The sequence below is a fragment of the Rhipicephalus microplus genome, chromosome 9 (assembly GCF_043290135.1).
Source record: "Rhipicephalus microplus isolate Deutch F79 chromosome 9, USDA_Rmic, whole genome shotgun sequence".
Taxonomy (NCBI): Eukaryota; Metazoa; Arthropoda; class Arachnida; order Ixodida; family Ixodidae; genus Rhipicephalus; species Rhipicephalus microplus.
The window spans coordinates 114254873-114279217 of record NC_134708.1 but is presented as its reverse complement, the minus strand read 5'-3'; the positions used below and the strand labels follow the sequence as shown (position 1 = coordinate 114279217).

The following is a 24345-nucleotide window of genomic DNA, read 5'->3' as shown; positions in this document are numbered from 1 at the left end:
CGCCACTCCACATGAATTGATGTCTGGCCACGCTTATCCCTCTTCTTAACGTAACAGTTAGAAATCTTCCGAACCTCAAATGCAGAATCTTCAACTATCCCATTTCAGCGCATTAAGAGTGGTCTTACCTAGTGCCCGGCCCAGCGAGCATTAAACCTGTCATGCTGGCCGCGTTGGTGTATATGTTACCGGCGCTTCTTGGTTCATGTACACGCAATTTTAAAGTGTGAGAATAACTGTAAAGTATAGTTTCGACATCTATGAACCTAATCAACTATTTTGCCTTGTGTCGATGTTCGTAGAAAGAGTGCTGACGATAGATGCGTCGCCTTACCCAGTGCTTCGTCCCAGCGAGGCCTATCGTGCCGCCCGCATCGGTGTACCTGCTGCCAGCTTTTTTTACTTTGAATAGGTACAATTCTAAAGTGTAATAAGGACTGTAAAATGTAGATTAGACATTCTTGAGCCTGAATCGACCATTTTTTTGCGTGTGCGGTGCCCGCACAAGGAGCAACGATGATCGATGTGTCGTTCTTTCAGCAACGCAGGCTGTCACCAAAAGCTTCTTTCTGAGCGCAGGAGTCGGTACTTCTCTGACTCGTATATGTAAGAACAAGCAATTTTCAGGTGGTAATGCGGTAGGCCTTAGTGAACTAACACACTGGCATACTTTTTCAGCATATTGCATCAGTAATTTTTTCGGCGGTAGCTTAGTTGCAGATATCGATATAACTGCAAATATGTAATCTGACATGCCAGATGTGTGCTGCAACATCGTCGCTTGCACGAAAAAAAACTCGATATTCACTCACGTGCACGGATATCTACCGAACCAGACGTTTAAGTCATCTTTACATGCTGACCAGTAACAAGTGCGAGAACCGACTATCAAAGGAAAAAACTATCGGCAGCAACAGCCGACCATCTGTGGCTGCTCCTGCAGTCAGTTTGAGAATTGTCAGTGTTAAGACGTGGATGCTTCAAGAAACTTTGCGCTCTTGCTAATATCCGCACGTTATTCGGTGCGCGGAAGCTGTTCGTCACTGTCGAATTAAGAAGTCATTTGTATTGGGGAAGTAATATAGCGTCAATCTTGACTGTGTGAATTGTATAAATGAAGTCGAACGGCGCGTTTTTCGGATAAATGGTCATTTTACAACCTAAGACGCACGTTTTGGCGTGGCGTAGGCGGTAGTATATTCAGTTCGTAGTCAGAAGGTGGCGAGTTCACTTCCCGTCAGGTGGAGTTTATTTTGAATGCGAAGCATTTTCTAGCGAACTTCGGCGACATTGAGCGTATCTATCTATCTAGCCGCCTACAACCTTTAGCTCTCCTGGCCGTTTCGATAATGGTATCAATGCCTAACTTGGTATGGCATAACATGACTGTATGAAGCACATATATGACTTGTCATAACGTGAAAATTATGATATGTATGTCATGAATGTCATGATTTACAATTCATGGTCCTGCACATCTTGCAGTGGTTTCGTTCATAAGGCATGTTTCAAAACTGGTGTGGTATGACGTGCTTTCATGCCGAACACAAGCGACCGACCCTAACATGAAAATCATGACATGCGTGTCATGTAACAAGCGTCACATATACCAAATTTAGTATTAAGGTACGTGAGTGGTTGACGAAGGTATGTGACTAGTGCGAGCATGATAAACATGAGATACGTGTCATGTAACAATATGACTACATTCTACGCTCATGATGTGCTCGTGGCTGTTTCGCTAGCTTCCCATGTACCAAACTCAGCATTACGTGACGCGAACGGACGACATAGGTAGATGACACATCCTAATCATAACAATTATGATATGCGTGTCATATAACAACCTGATTACATGCCACAATCACGATGTGCTCGTGGCCGTTTCGCTAGCTTCATATAAGCCAAATTTTGTATTACGTGACGTCAACGGATGACGAAGGCATGTGAATGGTGCAAACATGATAATCATGAGATGCGTGTCATGTGAGAACATTACAAAATACCACAGTCCAGGCACCATTACCATTCGACGTGGCATGGTGCGCGTGCTCGCCGCCGTTCACTTCTCCGCGTCCCGCCGGCGTGGGCACGCCAGGTGCTGGTCCTTCCACATACTCGCAGCTGCCCGCCGCGCCACGCTGCTTTCACGCATGCGCGTTTCAGTGCATCCGGCGTCCCTTCGTCACGAAAAGAAGGAGACGCAGTGCCATCTCGGTAACGCATTGGCGCGAAACGCAGCACGTCGCATTTCATGCCGGTTGCCGTCGGGCCACTGGGCCGCGCCGATGGGCGGTGGTCGCACCGGCCGCGCCTGGCGTCAAGTGCTCGCGTTTTGCTAACGAAGCATCGCTGTGTCCAGCGCGCGCGCGCGTCAACGCTACATTGGAGTATATTGTGCCCTTCATGATGCACTCGCAGCCGTTTTGTTAACTCAACATATACGAAATTTTTTGTTACCTGACGTGAATGGATGGCAAAAGTATGTGATTGGTGCGAACATTATAATGCTGACAAGCGTGTCATTTAGGAAAACGACAACATGCCACGCTCATAGCGTATTCGCGGTCGTTTCGCTAGCTCCACTTAGTCTAAATTTGGTATCACGTGACGGGAATAGATGACGAAGGTAAACGACACATCCAAACATGATAATCATAAAACGTAGGTTATGTACGGCATCATTTACCTCCCCCTCGTTACATTGTGCTGATGCTAGAGTGACATATCATGGCAACCTTCTAAATTCGTGCTGCGCATATCATCTGTTCCCACTGTACGTGGGATCAACCAATTTCTTCCACATTTTATATTTTCATTTTTAATGTGAATGTGCGCTATCATGCCTATATATTTATTTATTTAAGGCGAATGGGCTCCCCCATTTTAAACGTGTGAAGCCACTTTGCGCAGAGTACTGGGACGCTCTCGCTCCATCGTCGCAGTACCTGCGCTGGGAGGCGCTGGTATCAGCGCCATACTGGGCCCATAATCAGGCATGACGCTGGACGCTGGTACCCAGTGGCGCTGGTTATTGGTATAGGTTTGAGAGATCCTGGGATTAATACCCAGCACCTCCACCACTTGCGATGTAGTTCTTTACACGCCTTTATTAGGCCTGGAAGACGTGGCCAAAACTGTTACCTCTGAGGAACAGAACCGACTCAAGGGCCATCCCACTAATGATGAAGATGAAAAACACTAGGTGATGATGGTATTTGTACAGGTGATGAAGAAGCGTGTTTTAAATACCCACAGTATTTAGCTGCTTCTGAAATAGTTGTGCACTCATTTGTGTCGTGACGGTATACAGAATGATAGTATAGAGCATGCATTGATTGATATGTGTGGTTTAACGTCCCAAAATCACCATATGATTATGAAAGACGCCGTAGGGGAGGGCTCGGGAAAATTAGACCACCCGGGACTCTTAATTGTGCACTTAAAACTGGGCACACGCGCCTACAGCATTTTCCCTCCACCAATAATGCAGCCGCCATAGCCGTCTTTTGATTCCACGACATGCGGGTCAGCAGCCGAATACATTAGCCAATAGACCACCATGGCGGGCCTGTTGAGAATGCAGGAGGACTCCCGTCAATAAAGTAGAAAGTATGAAGGGCCTCCAGTCGCTGTCGGAGTGGCAGTATTGTGTGCGCCCATCGTGAAGGTAAGAACTCGGTCCCAGTTTGAGTGAGCAGAGTCGACGTACATTGAGCCCAGTGTTTGTTTAAATCGTTAGATAAGAGCCTTAGTTTGAAGATGATATGCAGTGGTGGTACGGGGAATGATGTGACATTCCTTAAGACGTGATTCAATGGCTTCAGAAAGAAATACATGTCCTTGGTCGCTGAGCAGCTCACGTGGTGCGCCATGACGCAGAACCATGTCGTGTAATTTAAAAGAACCGACGTCACTCGCCGACGCAGACGACAGGGGTGAAGTTTCTACGTAGTGCCTCAAGTAATCAATTGCGGCGATTACATAGCAGTTCTCAGCAGGAGTAATGGGCAATGGTCCACAAAGATGAATGCTCACACGTTCAGAGAATCTGACGGGACAATGGAGGCAACAGAGGAGCAGAAGAACAGTGAGAAGTACTCATGCGGCGCTGACAACTGAGACAAGAGTGGATGTAGTGGTGGACAGAGCGTTACATTCCACTTCATCCGCCCGAGATCGGGCTATAGGGAGCAGCACCGTCACCGTGCTGGTTTAGATAAGTAGCCGGCGGTGCGCTTTCTGAGCGCTGTGAGCTGATTGTCGGCGAATAAAATGTGTTGACTGCTGCCTACTGGTAATATATATACCGTCCATTGATTGACGAATGAACGAAGCTCACCGAACGCTACTATTGCTTGTGACAGAAACGCAGTCTCCCATTAAAAAGGATGTTCGCGCTTGGCTACTCTCTGCGCTTTCGCATTGCCGTGTGTCATGTTTCTTTTGTTTTTATATTAGGTGTTGAGGTTGTGTCCCGTCTACAATGCACGAACCACCTCAAAACCCAAAAAAGGAAGGAATCCTGTATTTTTCGGTGATGAACCCAAAAATATAGTGATTACTCATCGGCATTCTTGTATTACTAGTTTCTTTATGAAATAAACGTAGGACAGTTGATAAGTTCATTCAGGAACGCTACGTGACTTACAGCGCTTAAGCAGGCTTACTCCTATAACAGTATAAAAAGGTAGTAGTTCAACCCGCAGCTTTCTCTTACTGATTATCTGCATCACAGTGATGCGAAAGTTGGATAGTTTTATGAAACAAAGGTGTTTTTTTTTTCGAGCGAATGTGTGTGCACTTTTTCCGTCAGTCTAGTACGACCACACAAGAACGCTCAAGACAATGTGAAAAAAAAAAAGATGACGTTCTCCTTGAAATCACATGACATATGTGACGCGTGCCATCGGGAATAATTTTGACAATCTGGCCTCTTTTAAACGAACCTAAATGTAAGAACTCGGGTGAGGCAATAAGGAAACTCCAACAAAAAATGTATTACAGTGCTTGAGTCAGCACTTAGTCTGGCTTTGAAAAGTCAGTTTTCAGAATACAATTTTTATTTCAAGTTTTCTAATTGCCTCACTCCTATCCCAACAAAGCAGACTTCTGCCAAACGTTCACCTTTGATAAAAACACTGGTCTATATCTGTATTAATGTCGCCCAATTCTAAAATTGCGCACGGCAACTCAAGTTTAACCAGCTCCGTGTCATTCAGTCGAAGTACCAAAGTGCCACAATTTACTACACAGCAGTGTCTTGGGACTAGGACCGTACAATACAAGGTTATCTCAAGCACAAATAAAGTTCGTCGCATAACCGATAAGGAAGAATGCCACAATTTTGTTTTGAAGTAGACACCTAACAATTCAAAACATTCGTTTATCACTGAGTCGCTAAACGCTGCATTCACATGGTACATATTATTCCTCATGTTTGGGAAGATGCCAATTGCACTTTACGATGGGCTTTAGCTAAAAACCGGCACCTACATCAACATGACCCTGGTGAAGAGAGGCTACGATAACGATACACAACACTCTCGTCAAGTGCTCGACCTCATCTTATTGTTGTATATACATAGGCGAGTAAGACCAAATGCATCTTTAGACCGTGGTAGGCAATGGTGCAAGCAATTACTCTTGCGCTAACAGAGTGGTGGGACAAACGACCCTTTGAGCACAAGCATGGCGTACGCGCACGTGCTAGCCTATGTAGATAGCAGATGACGCAGGGAGCAATCCACACTAGGTACGCTTCAGCCATTGGCCACAAGGCAGTGGTTCCATTCGATCCTGGGGCGAATGGTTGCGTTGGCGCATGCGTGTGTACGTCCTAAGTACTCTCGCATGTACACAGTGTGGATCAGTGTGAAAGGAGGCGCGTGTGTCTGACCGAAGATGTCGGGGAATAACTAACAGTAATTTACGCCCTTCGGAAAGGTTATTCGACGATATAGATAACCATCTCCAATACAACAGTTATGTATTTGCCACCATAGTTTTGAAGGGTTTGGGGTGTGATAGAGGTCGACATAACAAGTCTATAAGGGGAGCGATCCGTGTGTCTTTCTTTTGCTGCAGAGGCATGTCAGTGACGGATATTGAGGACACCTTGTAAAACGATGTACACATGGAAGAATCATCAGATGGAAGAGGTGACGTGGACAGAGCGTCACCAGTAGAATGTTCACGTCTACACTAATAAACGACGAAAACATCATACTCCTGCAGACATGGTGCACAAAGGGCAAGCCAGCTGGATGCATCTTTTAAGGAGGAAAGCCAGCATAATGCACGGTGATCTGGGATCTCACTAAATGGGCGTCCTTAAAACTAGGCTCGAACGTTGTGTACAGCCCATTTTATGGCTAGGCCTTCTTTTTCGGTCACATAGTTGTTCGCTTCGGCTTTGGTGAGTGCATGGCTGGAGTAACAGACGACGTTCTCTTGAATTTCAGGTTGACGCTGTGCAAGCGCAGCACCGAGACAGGCATCACTAGCGCCCGTGAGCAGTATAGGTGGGAAGTTAGAAGGCGGCGAAGTGTGGTGAATGCAGTATCACATGCTGATGACCACTCCGCGAAGACAGGGTCGCCACAAAGGAGTGAAGTTAAAGGAGCACAGGCATCAAATTTACTCGTGTCAAGATTTTTGCGTCAACGAGTAGCTATAGATTCCGTAGCAGTGATTTGCGACCTAAAATGCCACTGAGGCATGAATAACTATGACTTTTATCGATTTATATTACAGGTATATAGCAAGATTCAAAAAGGCCAGCGATCCCGCCATTTTTCGCGTTTCGGGCACTACCAGGGGTGCTACCTCACGGGCACCTCCAGATCGCGCCACCTGCTGACCACTTTTCCAGAGAAAAGAATGACATCAGGCTCAGATGCTCCGCGAACATTTCCTTTGCTAGGCGGACATATTCAGTCATGTCTTGTCTTCTGCATTGCCGTCGTCGCCGTACATATTGTCGGCTCGGGTTGAATACAATACCTTGAAGCTTGGAATACCCGCGATCCAAGTGGTTGCAAAATATTTTTGCTTCGATCGACCCTTTACAAAAGAGCGATTCAAAAATGGACGCAATTCCAAGCTGTACTGAGGAGGTGCCTGAAAATGCATGCTTCAGCCATGTTCGCTCGTGTGTCTCAGTTACCTATATTGGTGTGTTTCGGTGTGCAGCATTCAGGTATACGCAAAGGGGTCAATGGAAGATCGCTATTGGGAATGAACATCAGGGGAGAAATGGAATACGTTTTCTGCTTCCCAGATTCTTCTGCGTGCCTCCCGATTGCCCCACCTAACCAGCCTCTCGTGGTTGCCGCGGCCAGAAACCGGTATTACGCAAACGCAACGACGTCTACACACTAAAATTCAACGATGCGCGCGTGTTACTTGTTACCGATGATATCTCTCTATACGCTGTTCCACTTTGATAACTTGTGGTCGTGTTTGCCTGTAATATACACGTGATATGAAAAGACACTCTCATTGCGCTTCTTCCGCGCTTCGAACGAGACGACTGCAACTCACAACGGTTCCACGACATGCAGTCTGGCAAGCACATATTGAATCATGCTCTTTTTTTTCGCAATTCTTTCAAAGGTCGTTCGCATCTTGGTAATTTGACGAAATCATTCAAAGCGGTGCGACAAAGATCAGACGTGGCGAGCGAGTGCGTTTCCAGGCATCGGCATCATTCAGCGCCACGATAAGAAGAATCGGATCGTAGAGGTCATCGCTGCTAGTGCATCGTCGCTCGGGATGGCATGTGTGGAATGTATCTCAGCGAACACGTGGCACTAGTGTTGATGTCGCAGGGCAGTTCATTTTCATCAAACTCTCGTACGCTCTTTGCTGTCAAAATAAAATAACTTCAACGCGACAGATTTGATTCAAATTTCGTCATGACGACCTACGCGCGCTAAGATTCGCAGAATGGGCGAATCACGATTCTTCAAAGGTGCTGCTCCAAAGGTGCTGTCATGGATGAAAAGTGGCGGATGACATGGCAAAAGTACGAACAAAGGCAGAAAAAAATACCAACATATCCACAGACTGCATGATGAGGAGTGGGGTGAAGCATCCGACAGTCTGCATGTGCTTCCGTTCGTCCGGTCGGTCTTGCGCACATCCGTCCGTGCGTCCATTTCATCGTACATCTGTCTCTCCGTGCATCCGTCCGTCCATGCGTCCGTCTGTCTATGCTTCTGTTCATGCGTCCGTCCGAGCGTCTGACCAAGCGCCGTCCATCCATGCACCGATCCGTGTGTCCCTCCTTCCATCCATGCGTTCATCTGTCCGTGCATCTGCCTGTCTGTCAGTCCGTCCATCAGCGCGTCTGTCCATCTGTTCGTTCATCTAGTCAACACTCCAAGTACCACCATTTCACATCTTTTCATCATATATTAATATATAGAGGTACCCCCTTCCAGCGGACATTCCAAGGACTAAATAAAAGGTGGCATGGCCGGACTGAAGGAGCGGCATGCATGCCCCTCCTAACGGCTTGCTTTTCGTGTCTAGTCACCACTTTCAACCACCGCTAGTTGAAGGCACTGCGGCCTAACCCTCGCTAAATCTGCCTCAAACTAAGAAGCTTCACCGAGGGAGTTTAACCTGGCAATATTTTCTGGTCAGATACTGCTCAAAGTGCGTCATTTTGTTACTAGTCCCACGTCAGAAATTTACGTCAACACCTTTGTATTCATAAGCTATTGATATATAGTTGCCAGGAACAATTTCTTCTCTCTCTAATAAAAAAAAGAGTCCTTGCTTACTGGACTTCAAAAGTTACATAGTTGTTTGGTAGAGTGGCATCACCTGAGCCTTGAGCATGCATTAGCGCTCGGTTATAAAAACACATCCGCAGTCTTCTTTAGGGCATTCTGGATCATTGGAAAGTTTTTGTGTACTCAATGTGGCGAGTAATTTTGCTAAAACGTTTAATTGTGGCAACGTGAAGCGGCCAGAACATGGTTGAAACATTACAATTTTGTTTTCATGTGTGATTTTTTTTTTACATAATGAGTTTGTGTGTGCTACCGCGGCTGCTGGATAAAAAAAGTTGTTTTTCTTGTCCAGCAGACGTGATAGTACATGGGTGCTGCTTTAGTCAGAACTGTTCCTCCAGCTTTGTTGCCTATACTAATACAAACTCGTTTCTTTTACTTCCACTCCTTCACCACCTGTTTACCTTTGCAAGGTACAGGGTAAGAGACCGCCAATTTTCTCAAGACAACATTCTTATTTTTCTTGTATATGTTTTCTCTCTGTCTTAGTTTACTTTCGTGACACGGAATTACTCATCATTGGTGCTATGCAATTTGCGACAGTTCATGCAACTATGTAAATATTGTTTCAGAAAATGGACGCCACTTTCGAGATTTACTGCGAGTACTTGAAAGAAAAGAAGAATAGATCCTTCAACACCGAATTCTTCAAACACGTGGCTTTCAAGGCTGTCCACGGATTTGTCACGACTGGTCTGGCAGCTGCTGCTATTGCCTTGGCTGTGGTAGAGCTGCCCATCGTAGCCATTGCGCTTGGAACCACTAGCGCCGTGTCTCTGACCGCGCACTTTATCCAGGTGGTCGTCGAAAAGCAACTTGCCAAACGCAAGGTGCTGATCTTCATTGTTATATTGCAGAGTATTAGAGTGGTAGACCTCAGAAAGATTCTAGCAACATTACGTATAAATCAATGCAACGCCCTAACGTTTGGCGCTTCTTTTCAGAGAGATAGCTGTTATGAAATACGCCACGGCTTACGGGCGTGCCGTAGTTGTTCGCTGCCACCGCCAGTGTACGTAATCTCTATACCACAAGATCACAAGAAAAAATACAAACAAACAACATCAAGAACACGATGTGATTTTAAACCAGGTTTCTGCGTGTCAGCCCAGCATTCTACCACTGAGCCACGTCTGTGTTCTCAACTCCGGTACAAACTGGCCTTAGACATTCCCGATGTGGGGAAAAGAATGGCAATAATATGAGTAATGAAGCGTTTCGGAACAGTGAAGGAACGATCAGATGTCACATATTGCGAATCGTGCCAAGTGGCGACGTGAATCGATCCATCGTCGGATGTTCCAACCCATTACACGAGCTTGATTTTGCTCGTTATTTAACACTGACGCATACCCAATGTGTGGAACTGTGGATTTCAAACTCTTCTGGCGTAAGTTTTTGTTGTAGTCAGCCGCAGCACAAGAAAACTGCACTGAGTTTCTTTGAAGTCCGCAGTGGTTACCACGCTTCTCCGAAGAATGACTAAGAATGCCATAGTGAATGCCTGCCTAATACACAAAGATTTATGGCGTATTTATTTATTTATTTATTTATTATACTCTCAGGGTTTTCACATTACAGAGGGGAGGGGCATGTTACATGTAAAAATGGGAAAAAACACTTGATAAGTATATACAAGAACAAAATTTCAATAATTGACAGAATAATACAGAATTACGTTATATATAAAGTTCGTCAACAAAGACAACGTAGCAGTAGCGATAATGCAGGTGGTACATGTTCAAGCACTAAGAACAACAAACACTCTCAAAAACAACAAAGAAACAAAAAGGACATGACACAAATATACACATACACATACATACATCCGTATATACACATATATAACACAACGCAGAAATCAAGTAGCGCCAAACAGATTTTGTAAAAAACCTTAAAATGTGATGTGTCGGTGATTGCGGTAGCTGATCGTGGGAGCAGATTCCATTGAGATGTAGTTCTCGGAATGAAGCGTGCAAATGGGTTGTGGTTCTGCATTAAGGAAGATGAACTTTTTGTGGATGATCGATTCTGGGTGATATGAATGAGGGGGGTTTAATTAAATGTTCGCGAAGGCTATTGTTATGATAATAAAGCTTATGAAAGAGACTTAGCCGAGCTATTTTACGCCGAATGGCGAGTTCAGGAAGGTTGAGCTGAGATTTTATTAGTGTAATACTGGCCGTGCGGGTATAAAGAGACAAGATAAAGCGAACTGAACGATTCTTGACTGCTTCCAACTCATGTGTTAGTGTAGTGCCACCAGGATCCCAGATGGATGACGCGTAGTGGGTACCCTGCCAGTGTGCGTTTGGAGTAGCTATTCAAACAATAATCAAAAAAGGCTCTGAAAGGCCGCTATTCCTGCTTTCGCTGTCACAGTGGTGCGCGTTCCACACATGCATGGCTTTTTTTGATATCGAATATACTTCGAAACGACTCAGAAGTCATCGCTGTGGCACATTGACGCCGGGGACACCCGGAATAACAAATTGTCCATTGAACTTACTTATAAATCACTGAACACGATTAGTTTAGTTGTTTAACCATGAGCCCACCAGAAAAGGAAGGCACATTCTGATAGACGCACACATACGGTTCCGTTCTTAAAATATTTTATTTTTTTGAACGCAAGGTCTTCTAATGAAACTTATCAGAAGAATAAAATGGCGAATAACCCTACTGAAGCGATCCGTATGCGATGTTCAATAATTCCGTATGCTTCCGTAAGTATTTTACGGAAATATATGAAAATTATATGAGAAAGGTATGTATTTTTACGGAAACATACGGAATCATTGGACATCGCATACAGAATGTTTCTGTAGGTAAACTAATCCATGCGATGACAGTGTGACGAGTATAGGAGTTAAAAATTGTCTCATAGTTAAAAACCAAAGCATGATCTTAATTAAGACAAAGCGCAGATAATTACATATAGAAATTAATGCAGAAAGAAGATATGAGCCAGACCTTTGAAAAGCGTGCCCAGCGCTGTCACAGCTAAAGCTGAAAGAGCGGCTTTTCAGAGCCTTTTTAGCACACTTTGGATAGCTGCTGCACGCACATTTGCAGTGCGTGCAGTAGCTACGACAGTAATCGTTGGGTAGTAGGCAGGCATTAGAGAGTTTTAGCACTGCGGAATGCTGCTACGTACGCATCACGCAAGCGCCTTGCGTTACGTGGCGTCGTTTGCCACAAATCAGCTTTTAGTACGCCGTAGTACCCGCGTACGTAACGAGCGTGAAGCGTGTTGCGTCACCTGGTAGATCAAAATAGAAGCGCGTGTTGTTGACAGCCAATGTGAGCCAATCCAAGTGGTATAGCCAGATTATGGCCATATTTTAAGCCACAGAGCTGGTCGGTGCTTGCCTTCGATGCCGCCATTTTGCAAAACGAAGTCTCGCGCTATCGCGAACTTGTTCGGGAGCGGCGCGACCAGCTCATACGTACGCACGCACGCATCTCATGCGTGCGTACGTAGCGGCTGCATACGTAACGCGATACGTGCACGTTGCGGTCTGCGCATGCGCACTACGCAGAACGTGGCGTTCTTACGTACGCAGCGCCGCCACGTACGCAGTACTAAAACTCTCTATTATTAACTACGTCATGCTTCATCATTCTTTATAGAAGCGTGGTACTCGCTGTACACTTGCAAGGAACTTTGTGCAACAATTTTGTGTTGCGGCTGACGACGATGAAAAATTATGCCAGAAGCTTTTGTAATCCCCACAATCCCCAACCACGGGTATGTGCCACAGTTAGTTGGTGAAAAGGATCAGGCTTTTGTAAAGGGTTGGAACGTGCGATGACCCACTCGTTGCGCAATTGAAATTATGTGACACCTTGTTGTTTATTTGCTGTTCTAAAACGTTTTAACACTCATATTACCGCAATTCGTTTCCCGACATCAAGCCTGCCTATGGCCAGTTTGCAAAGGAGTTTCCAGCGCCAGCGTGGCTCAAGGCTAGAATACTTCGCTGGCGCGCAGCGAACCTGGGTTCAAATCCCATTGTTTCCTATGTTTTTTCTTTACTCTGCGTGTTTTTCTTGATTGATATGTGGGGTTTAACGTCCCGAAACCACCATATGATTATGAGAGACGCCGTAGTGGAGGGCTCCGGAAATTTCGACCACCTGGGGTTCTTTAACGTGCACCCAAATTTGAGCACACGGGCCTACAACATTTCCGCCTTCATCGGAAATGCATCCGCCGCAGCCGGGATTTGAACCCGTGACCTGCGGGTCAGCAGCCGAGTACCTTAGCCACTAGACCACCACGGCGGTGCCTGCGTGTTTTTGTTATTTCGTGCGACAGTGGTATACGGACACTGGCGGTGGACAACTAATGCTCGCACGCGACCCGTGTTCTGTTCTCAGAACAGCTTTGGCTGAAAGCGTTTAACGCATACAAAGTGAAAGTGGGCCAGCAAGTGCTAGCAAGAAAGCACACACTCCAGATGTAATCCGTCCTTCACAGAGCGCGAAAGTGAAGACATGCTGATAGAACTATACCACTTTAGAGTGTATTGGGCAACTGGTTTATGGGACACTTCCAAGACACGCGCCACAAAGCGCTAACATACAACAAGGAAGAAAACGGGCGTGCCAGCAGCGTTGGAAGTTTGCGCTTTGCTCTGTTACGTTTTTTGTGTACTGTTGATGAGTGGCCCAGTCCCGGTCTCAGCCTTAACAACTTTCTGGTCTTCAGCCTTAAAAACTTTCACATAGTATTTGGATTTTGTCTGCGTTTAAAATTTCCCGAGCCCTCTGCTTGCCATGCTTGACAATATCAGCCACAATGACACGAATACATATCTATGCAACCTAACTATGAGTAAGTTTTGTACATTGCCTTAGGCGAATTACACGGAAGCCCTGCCACATTTGTAGGACGTTGTATTACAGAATATATTTTAAAGAAACTTTCTTTTAACAACGAATAACATTAATATGTACTATCTCTACTGAAGTATAGCACATTTATTTCGCTACATTTTTGAATTTTGATTAAAATTTTACAGTAAAGTACGTATTATAGATAACAGTTGACATGAAAATAGACAATATAACGTAAGATGGTTCGGAAATAAGTGTAAATACAGGAATGACATACGAAGCTTTTCTTTAGCTCTAAGAAGTCCCACTTGTACATGAGTAAGAAGCAAATGGGTATTGGGGTAGCTGCTAACAAGGGCATTTTCAAAAGCTTCACAGTAAAAATTGTGGTTCCTAATTTTGAATAAAGTATTAAAAAAGCCTTCCCCCCACACTCGCGATGCAGTTTATTCAGGGACATTCTGGGTCATTCCTACTAACATGCAGTGTAACAAAATACATAATCGAAACAAATGAAATTTTAAAGCAAAACATTGTGCACGCCCAAAGAAGTAAGCATTTGGGTTGATTAGGTTGTTGCTTCATTTCAGGCGATGAGTGATTACAATAAAAATGGAGATACTTCGGGCGTAGTAAAACGAAATGATTTTAAAGCAACTCATGGTTGACTACAATGTTTAATCGGCAGCGCACTCCTAATTTTCAGAAGGCTGACAGAAAGAAGGACTCAATGAGGGCTGCGGAAGCCGCCAGAAGCAGAGAAACGTACGCCTTTGACAGCGATGATGGCGATGAGGAGGCACCACTGGTGAGTGGTGAGGACGTTATGAGGAAATCCACAGAGTGGTGGTAATTACAATGCACGGAAAGCTTGGTTTCGTGCATAGTTCACAAGAGGAAACTCTGCCACCGTTTTCTGGTGGGATTGCATGAATGACCCTTCAGCCAGCTTGCATAAGTCTCAACCCTGTTATTCCGGTTTGAAGGGGACTTGTGATATCATACCATATCGATGAGTAAATGTGCAAGTGTGCACGGAGTATGACACTGGGAAGGTCGAGAGATAGACGGAATATTGGCACCATAATTGAAAGACAATCTTGAAGGTGCGGTTTTTTTATCCCTATCTGTGGAATAGATCAACACAATGTCCTTTTACTTTTTTCGGGTTATATTGAAGGTTGACCTTGAAGCATCTCATGGCCTAAATCTTGCACAACACAGCTGTGGTACACATTCCTATAGATTGTGTTTCTTCATTTTAGTGTGATGCAGCAAAACTTACATGGTGGCTATAGCGCAATAATGCAATAAATTCATTATGTGTCAAATTTGACAGATTTCGATTTCCGGCTGCATACCACAGTGTGACAGAAAATTGAGGTTCAGGAGAATAGTATCAAGCATCCATTTGAAAAGGCCAATAGAAATGTCAAACTATCATTCGTGCTTCTGTGGTGAAAAAAGACTGCTTTTTCAATCTGCTCCAAAACTCTAAGCCGAAAAGGACTAAAGTGGGGTACGCCATTCGTTGTTTATGGTACTAAATAGGCTGCCACAAATTTTGAACCATTTTCGGGCTAAGTGCGGGAGCAACTCCAAGGGTTCAACTGTTACCAACTCGCACTTAGTCAACTTGGTTTAATTGTTGGTCCTCGTAGATTGCTCTAGTGGAACTAACAGTTGACCCATCTAGACGAATGGCAAAAAATGGCGACCATGCACTTGTGAAGTATATTTTATGTTTATTCCAATTTATTTAGCACTAAAAAACGCAGTATATTTGTCATGCAACACACACACATACATATGCATACGTATTATTGTTTCAAAGTAAAACACCGCAAACACTGACCACCCACGCTACACTACACAGAACGAGCTATCGATATATATAGGACATCGTTTCGACCTCTCATGTAGTGCCAGTGGGCGACTTTTACTCGGCTTAAAAATAATAAACATTGGCACCGTAACGTCAACATTTACATGGGCTAATTCATAGCACCTAAGCGCATCGATCTTTTAATATGGATGCGTGTATTCTTCAAAATCCCTCCAGCCAGTGAATTCGAATTATCAACTGGCATTCGATCATGTCGGCTGAACCAGCGTTCGCAGTGCTGGTTCACGAGTTCCCAAACACAAACCTAGCAGCGGTGCTCATGCAGGAAAGCCGGTGAAGCAGCCAGGCGCCCCGCCGTTGCCATACCGCGTCGGCTTGCCGACGGCGTCGCTAGGCTTACGAGGAGTACGGCGAAACGACCACCGGCGTTCACAACATGCGGCTCGTAGGTGGTTGTCGTCGTCGTTTTACTATTTGTCGTCTTCGTTATTTTCGTCATCGCTATTCTATTGTCGCAAATGAACAATAGGTAGGTGTCCATCGTTCACGGTGTCTTACGGAGTTATGTAGGTATCTGTATACTTACAGCGGCAAGACCATTGGCAGGCACGGTTATTTCATCGTGCTAGTATGTCGCTCGCTGTGCACCGTTGGCCGCATGATTAGTCGTATCTGCGATCGCCTTCCCGCTTGATGTTTGACAACGATTGTCGCATGGAGAAAAAGACATAAGTTTATTTAAGCTTTGATTTGATTGATTTGTGGGGTTTAACGTCCCAAAACCATAATTTGATTATGAGAGACGCTGTAGTAAAGGGCTCCGGAAATTTCGACCACCTGGGGTTCTTTAACGTGCACTCAAATCTGAGTATTTAAGCTTTAGTGTAGGAGATATTGTGTTCTGCGAATGAAATTGTATGCGACGTTTCTGCCGCGCGTGCCTGCAAGGCACTCGCACCGGCAGTCAGCTTGATATCGATGACGTACGAAGCCTACTTTTTCTATATATCGCTTTGAAGTTGTGGCCAGTGACTGCGTGGGTACACGACCGCTAACTAACAGCTTAGTTTTATTATCGTTGTCAGTGTTCTTCGCAGTTCTAACTAATACAGCGCATTGAAGCGAGTTATCCGCATTGCCCGTGTTCACCGATATTTGGTTTCGACCCGCCCGAGCCGGCATGGCGGAAACACGAGGACGCTTACTGTGTGCACTGACTGCGCGTTGTAGTTGCCTCTCATAGCATCTTCTATTCGTTTCACAGTTCTTCGACTTTACCGTGGCGTATAGCCCATATAACTTGTTTATAGATCAGCGACCGCGCCGAGCGTTGCACTGCAGCATCGAGAGTAGGCGATTGCGGCGCAGTTACTCTCCCCGTTGGTCCCTTCATTACCTGGCGTTTGCGCACGACACGGACTGTTACGCATGTAGTCCCTGGTAAATGAACCGTTCGTGCGTTGGTTTAACGACAACAGTTAGTTCAACTTTGCCGAATTTCAGCATAGAGTAAAAAGTACAAAACCTATTTCATGTTTTGCGGACAACACTGAGGCAATGAATCTGGCGGCGTCAAATTTCATTTGGCATATGCAAATTATGAGACACCATTCAATCGAATGTTTATACTTGGTTATTTATTATACCGTGGTATGTTTGACATTGATACTTTAATTTAATGGGTTAGGAGCATTTTAGCTTTTCTTTATGTCTACAATGACCTGCAAGACCACGTGACATAAGACCATGGATAGGCGACTAAGGTCATTTAGAACGGATTACAATGCTCACTTCTGTATGCAGTATGCGGAGATGTGCAATGATGCGGCATCGTTTCACTCGAAAAAAAAAAGGGTCAGGCTCTTGTTGCTGAATATGCTACTACCATACCATTAGCAGCTTCAGTTTGTGAAAATATGGGCCAAGACGAATGTTCATAATGCTATCAGGCTAGCCTTGTACTCCAATCTTTAGACAGCTTTCGCGTTTCGGCTATCTAATTTTCACTCGCTCTTCCACAGCAACTCCCAGTTTGCGCGCAAGCATATCCTCCCGCCATCACACAATTCAGCCCGTGTTGATCACCCTAACAAAGCTAATCCCATCTTCCCGAGAACAAAAACATTCCAAAACTCGTCCTTAGCCCAGTCAATAACCAACTAGAATTCCTTGCCAGCTTATGTAGTCACTCTAACAGAATCATCATCCTTTCTGAAAGCGGTAAAAGTTTTCTTAAAAGTTCCAATCGATTAATGTAGTTATGCGGTGGTGTTGTTTATGTGAATTACTTGAATATTTTGTGTGTGTTATTCGCGCCTACACTTGTTACCTGGAGCCTATTGTATTTTGTTATCGTACCTTTTCTTCGGCTGAGTTTATATATATGTTTTTTATTATCCTTATCACCACTGTGATGTGTACTCTTTTTTTCAATTTTTTTCATTTGAGCTTTATATAATGGTGGTTCTGAATATTTAGTGTATTTTACACATGTTGAAAATCTTCCTAATCCCCCCCTATGTAATGCCCTCCCGGGTCCTTAGGGTATGTAAATAAATAAATAAATAAATAAATAAATAAATAAATAAATTGTTCCGAAAATGTATCACCAATCCTTCTTGAGTAGCAACTCCTTCGTCCACAGCATAATCCTCATCGTAAAGTAGGACTCCTTTCATGCAAAGCAAAACCTCTCTAGAAATAATTTTGCCTCGTACATGACAGGTGTACAACATCCTTTTGGATGACATTGTTAGTAATAATTACAAACATCTGTTTTGCGATGTATTAGGCAACATTGTATAGGTAGCTTTTAGTGCATTGACAAATATTGTGCAAGTGGGTTCTGTGTTGTGTTAGGTAAGATGTAATAATGGATAAGAGTATTATAACATTGTATTACGCGAGATTAGCACACTCGCGCGCCTCTCAGATGATCGTGTCCTTCATCTTCCTTTACTTTGTAACAGGACCCTCGGGCGTTGGAGTGCCGTCTCGGCGCGAGTCTGAAGAAGTGCGACAAAAGTAGGGTTTCATGCGCGAAACATGAATAATGTCAACAAGTGACGAACTTGGTGACGTATCGGAGTGCAATGGCGCTGTCTCGTAGTTGACGTCACTAACTTGACATAAGACTAAGTAGGGTCCTGCGTATTGAGGCAAATGTTTTTTGGAGAGACCTACACGGCGACATGGTGACCAGAGGGGCACGTGGTCACCTGGGGCAAACGTCATATTACGATGCCGGTGGTCGTAGCGGGCTTTTTGCATATCCTGAGACTCGGTAAGACGAGACAGGGCAACTTGACGAGCCATGTGAGCCCGATCAATGGCTTCGCGAGCGTACTCGCAAGCAAATGACTTGAGAGGTAAGGTGGTTTCAAATGGCAATATGGGGTCGCGACTATATAAAAGATAAAAAGGTGAGACTCTCGTGTTGTCATGTCGAGATGAATTATATGTGAAGGACACATAGGCCAACGTGGTGTGCCAGTCACGATGATCTTCGGAGACGTACACCGAAAGCATCTCTGTGAGCGTGCGGTTCAGGCATTCAGTTGGCCATTAGTGAGTGGGTGGTAGGCGGTAGATAGCTTATGCGCTGAGGCACACGATGGAACGAGGTCGTCGACAACTTTGGACAAGAAAGAGCAGCCGTGGTCTTTAAGCAGCTGTCGGGGTGCACCGTGGTGTAAGATGACGTCCTGAAGAAGAAAATCTGCGACGTCAGTGGCAGAACTGGTTGGCATGACCTTTGTTATCGCGTAACGGGTCGCATAATCTCTGGCGAAGGCGATCCATTTATTTCCCAGTGTCGTCGTCGGAAAAGGGCCAAGAAGGTCGAATCCCACGCGATGAAATGGTTCAGAGGGGACTTAGATTCCGTGAAGCTGTCCAGCTGGCAGCAAAGAAGGTCTTTTCCGGCACTGGCAGTGTTTGCAAGTGGCGACATATTGATGCACGGTGCGGTACAATCCTGGCCAGAAGAACCGACGTCGCATGCGGTCGTACGTGCGGGAAACACCGAGGTGTCCCGCTGTTAGTGCGTCGTTAAGTTGTTCAAGTGTGGCAGGCCGTAGATGACGGGGAACGACAAGCAGAAGCTCAGGGCCTTCAGTGCTGACGTTGCGGCGGTAGAGGATGCCGTCATGTAGCACGAACATACGGAATTCGGCGTGATGGCTGTCAGACTGGATGGCGTCGATGATAGTGCGCACTGACTCATCCCGTCGTTGTTCAATGCGCACATCACTGATATTAGTAAACGTCATAACGCTGCTCTCCAGGTCAGTCGCAACGGGATCAGGAGGGTCCACCGGATGACGAGACAGACAGTCTGCGTCCTTGTGCAAACGGCCAGACTTGTAGCTGATGCTAAAGGAAAATTCCTGAAGCCTCAAAGTCCAGTGACCCAGACGTCCAGTCGGGTCCTTCAGAGAAGTTAGCCAGCAGAGGGCGTGGTGGTCTGTAACGACGGAGATCATGCGACCATATAAATATGGCCGGAACTTGGCGACGGCCCAAACTAAAGCTAAACACTCTCTCTCTTGATGATGGAATAACTTCTCTCAGGGGGAGAAAGTGGGCGACTGGCGTAAGCTATCACGCACTGGCTGCCGGGGTGCCGCTGAGCGAGAACTGCACCAATACCGTGGCCACTGGCGTCGGTGCGAACTTCTGTGGCAGCAGAAGGATTAAAGTGGGCAAGCATGGGGTGCGTAGTTAAGCAGCAGATGAGAGCGGTGAACGCTTGAGCCTGCTCAGGGCCCCATGAGAATGTGGTATTCTTCTTCAGCAAATCTGTGAGTGGCTTGGCATTGTCGGCGAAGTTTTTCACAAAACGATGAAAGTAAGAAGAGAAGCCGATGAAGCTCCGGACGTCGGATGTAGAACAGGGCACCAGAAAGCTACGGACGGCGTGGATCTTTTCAGGATCTGGTTGGACGCCATCGGCGTTTACAAGATGGCCCTGAATGGTAATCTGACGGCGGCCAAATTGACATTTCTTGGAGTTTAGTTGTAGCCCAGCTGTTCTGAAGACTGCGAGAATATCAGCGAGACGGGTCAGGTGGCTATCGAAAGTAGATGAAAAGACTATCACATCGTCCAGGTAAAAGAGACAAGTAGACCACTTATAACCACGCAAGAGAGAGTCCATCATTCGTTCGAATGTAGCAGGGGTGTTACATAGTCCAAAAGGCATCACCTTAAACTGGTGTAAACCATCCAGTGTAACGAAGCTTTCTTCTCGTGGTCCATGTCATTGACAGAAATCTGCCAGTAGCCGGACCTAAGATACGTGTGAGAAGTACGAGAAGTACGTAGCGCCATGCAGGCAGTCCAACGCGTCATCAATGCGTGGTAGCGGGTATACGTCCTGTCGCGTGATCTTGTTAAGGTGGCGATAGTCAACGCATAAGCGCCAGGTACCATTCTTTTTCTTCACAAGGACTACAGGGGATGCCCAAGGACTACTTGATGGCTCTATGGCACCTTTGTTGAGCATTTTGTCAACTAACGCTTGGATAACTCTGCGCTCAGTGTGAGAGACAAGATAGGGGCGTCGGTAAATTGGACTGGCGTTACCAGTGTTTATACGGCGCTGAACGGTGGATGTTTGCCCTAGAGGTCTGTCGCCGAAATCAAAAATGTCGGTATACGACGCGAGAAGGTGGTAGATGTCGTTGACTTGCGCTGGATTGAGGTCGGGTGCAATCATCTTCGAGAAACGACTCAGCATAGAACAGATGCTGTTAGCTACAGGAGACTGAAGTAAATCAATCTCGGTGGTGGCATGTTCTTGGCATTGGATACACTGGCCAAGAACATGCCACAAGGAAGCACTTGAGGGCAAAAGCTGAAATTGTGAAGTGGGAGCGAGGTACAGTTATCAATGACAGTCACAAGCCTATGGGGAATGGCGATGTTGCGCTTCAAGAGAACGTCGGCGAGAGGAAAGAGAACATATTAGCCATCGTGAACCTCTGGCTGTGTGGTCAAAATGATGTAGGTGGCTGCCTGAGGTGACAGTCGCACATCCTGTAGGGAGCACAGGCGCAGTGGAGCAGTGTGGTGTTTGAGTGATTATCTGAGGCAGTTCTAGCTGAAGGACGCCGGTAGCACAATCGATAACAGCAGGGTGATTCGACAAAAAGTCCAGGCCTAGGATAACGTCATAAGGGCAGTGGTCAATCACGGCAAAAATGACAGAAGCAGTGTGGTCCTTTATACTTAAGCGCGCAGTGCACAGACCGAGAACCATTGGCCTGCCGCCATCGGCCACAGGTGTCAGAACTTTCTTTAAACGTAAGCGTAGGCTTGAACTCATGACCAAAATGCCTGCGCCGGTGTCTACAAGTGCTTGTACAGGTACGCCATTTACTTCAACGTCTATTACACTTCGTCTGGTAAGAACGGAGAGAGGATTTGCTGTGGAAGTCATCAATGCAGCACCACCTCCGGGGCAGCATTTCTCAGTTTTCCTAGATGATGTGGCCGGAAGCCACGGGGGACGAGAAGCACCGTGGCTGCGCCGAACGGGACCATGGGCGACGTATTTGCGGCGAATGAGACTGGTGCCCACGTGGTGAAGGCGAGCGGCTGTACCATGTGTTCCGAGAATGGTCAACGGCATGGGACTCTTCGGCAGGTGAAAATGTGTGGGCAGTACCGCAGAAACGGATCATATTGGTCGTTGCACGAGGTGCCGAGGACCATGTGTTGCAGCAGTAACGAGCAATATGTCCAACGCGGTGGCAGTTGAAACATATAGGGTGTTCATCTGCAGTTCGCCACTCAGCTGTGTTTTGAGTACGTGGAGAAAACCGTCTGTCGGAGGAGGGCATCGCGAAAGGGCGTTCGCTAACTCTGGGGGCGGTGACGTGGCACACAGAATGCACTCTGATGTTTTCAAGCTCCTGGCGCACGATGGCTTGAACAAGAGGAACAGTAACAGGAGTAGTATCGGTACTGCGCGAATTGAACGCCGAGGGCGCCATTGCTTCCATTTCGCGAAGAACAATGCGTGTCAGATCTTCCAGCGGCGACGGTCGTTGTGGTGCGAACTGGTCCTCGCAATTAGATGTTGCAGCGGTGCTTGGAAGTCGGGCGAATGTTTGCAGAATGCGTCGACTTTTTACTTGCTCAAACTGACGACACTCTTTATTGATCGCGTCCACGGTGGAACAGTTCTTGCACAGCAGAAGATTGAACGCGTCGTCGGCAATCCTTTTGAGGGATTGCCGACGCGTCGGCGATCCCACCTTGTCACCCTTGTCACCCTTGTCACCCGGCTATTCCTACCTTGTCACCTTCTGTCATGTCGCTTTCGGCCTTTCGGCAGAAAGCCAGCACGTCTTGAATGTATGCGGGGTATGATTCTGTTGGAGATTGGGCACAGCAGGCCAATTTCTTTTTGGCGGCGATCTTACGACTGGCGGTTTTGCCAAACGCCTCTCGCATCTTTTCTTTGCATTGGTCCCAGCTTGTGAGTTTTACTTCATTGTTTTCGTACCACACCTTCGCCGTGCCTCTCAAGTGAAACAGCACATTATCCAATTCAAGTATGGGATCCCATCTGTTCGGCACACTCACTCGTTCGAACATGGTCAACCAATCGTCAACGTCGACGCCATCGGTCCCGCAGAATGTATCGGGATCCTTGAGCAGCGTGAAAACGCATGATTGCGACGCCATGTTCGTCGGAGACGCTGACGTTGACGCGAAGGGCTCAGCATTGGTCATGGCTGGAAAACCAATGCGGCATCCGCTGCGGAGCTCCGTTGCTTGATGGTTACCCAGCACCTCTCATCAATATGATACGGGGTCAGTGACTTCTGTATAAACGCAATTACAAAAGAACAACCTCAGGCGAGCATCACATTGACTGATTAGCACACTCACGCGCCTGTCAGCTGATTCTGTCCTGCATCTTCCTTTACTTCGTAACAAGATTACCTCTGCCTAACTAAGGCCCCTCCACCCATACTGTTGATCAGGTGAACATATATATATATATATTGTGGGCGTTTGTTACACCCTTATCATCCCTGCATGATCATAATCACCATCATACACTTGTCTCTGTCCTCATGGTGACTCTGTGGCGTCATCATCGTCATTACTGTGTACTGGCTCTGCCCGTTTGTTTTTCGAGGTCTTTCCTGAAATACACACTGTCGCAACCAAGTTTACCAAGACTTCGTACGTTGTAGAGGTGGATTTTCGGTCCTCTAACCTCCCGCAGCCTGCTCTATCCCCTGGAGCTTCGTTCAGGCTGCCGTTTGCGCCCACTGTCAGGCAGCATGTCCCAGACCTAGGCTGCCGGCGCTGATCTCATCAACCACGCACCGCCGCAAGCTGCCCCTCCTGTTTACATACACGGACATCAGCGGGAACCCCCGCTCTTCGCTGGTCTTCGTGGAGAAGACGCAGAAGACTGGCTCGATGACTATTAGCGTAAGTGCCGCTAATCGGTAGGACGAGGCCGCCAAAATGCGTTACGTCCCTTTTTATAGGACTGGAGTCGCGAAGACATGGTATTTCAACCACGTCATTGACTTACCAGACTGGGCTAGCTTCTAGCAGCAGCGGCGACACGTTATTCGGACACCGGCCATTCGATCCGCCATCGCGAAAAGGATACTCGGTACTCGCCGACAGCATCCCAACGAATTGTACACTTCATACATCAAGGATGTCCTCTCACTGGGTCGGCGTGTCCATCAATCCATGCCGAAATCGGACACAGTGCGCCACATATTAAAAGTCATTGGACCTGTTGCCTTTAAGCCCTCGCTGTGCAAAACCCTGCTACCATCGCTGATATCCTGACGACATGCCAGTGCCTTGATG

At 46.3% G+C, this 24345-nt stretch overlaps 1 protein-coding gene across 4 annotated transcripts in view; it reads left to right on the top strand.

Annotated features, from left to right (window-relative positions):
- LOC119163083 (atlastin-3) overlaps positions 1 to 24345 on the top strand; it is a 211358-nt gene that overhangs the window by 111515 nt on the left and 75498 nt on the right. For 3 of the 4 annotated variants that reach the window (XM_075874258.1, XM_037415019.2, XM_037415017.2), the window contains 2 exons: positions 9377 to 9634; positions 14353 to 14454. In XM_075874258.1, the coding sequence (XP_075730373.1) occupies positions 9377 to 9634; positions 14353 to 14454 (360 nt within the window). The remainder of the gene's footprint in view (positions 1 to 9376; positions 9635 to 14352; positions 14455 to 24345) is intronic. The other variant, XM_075874259.1, reaches the window with a different exon arrangement.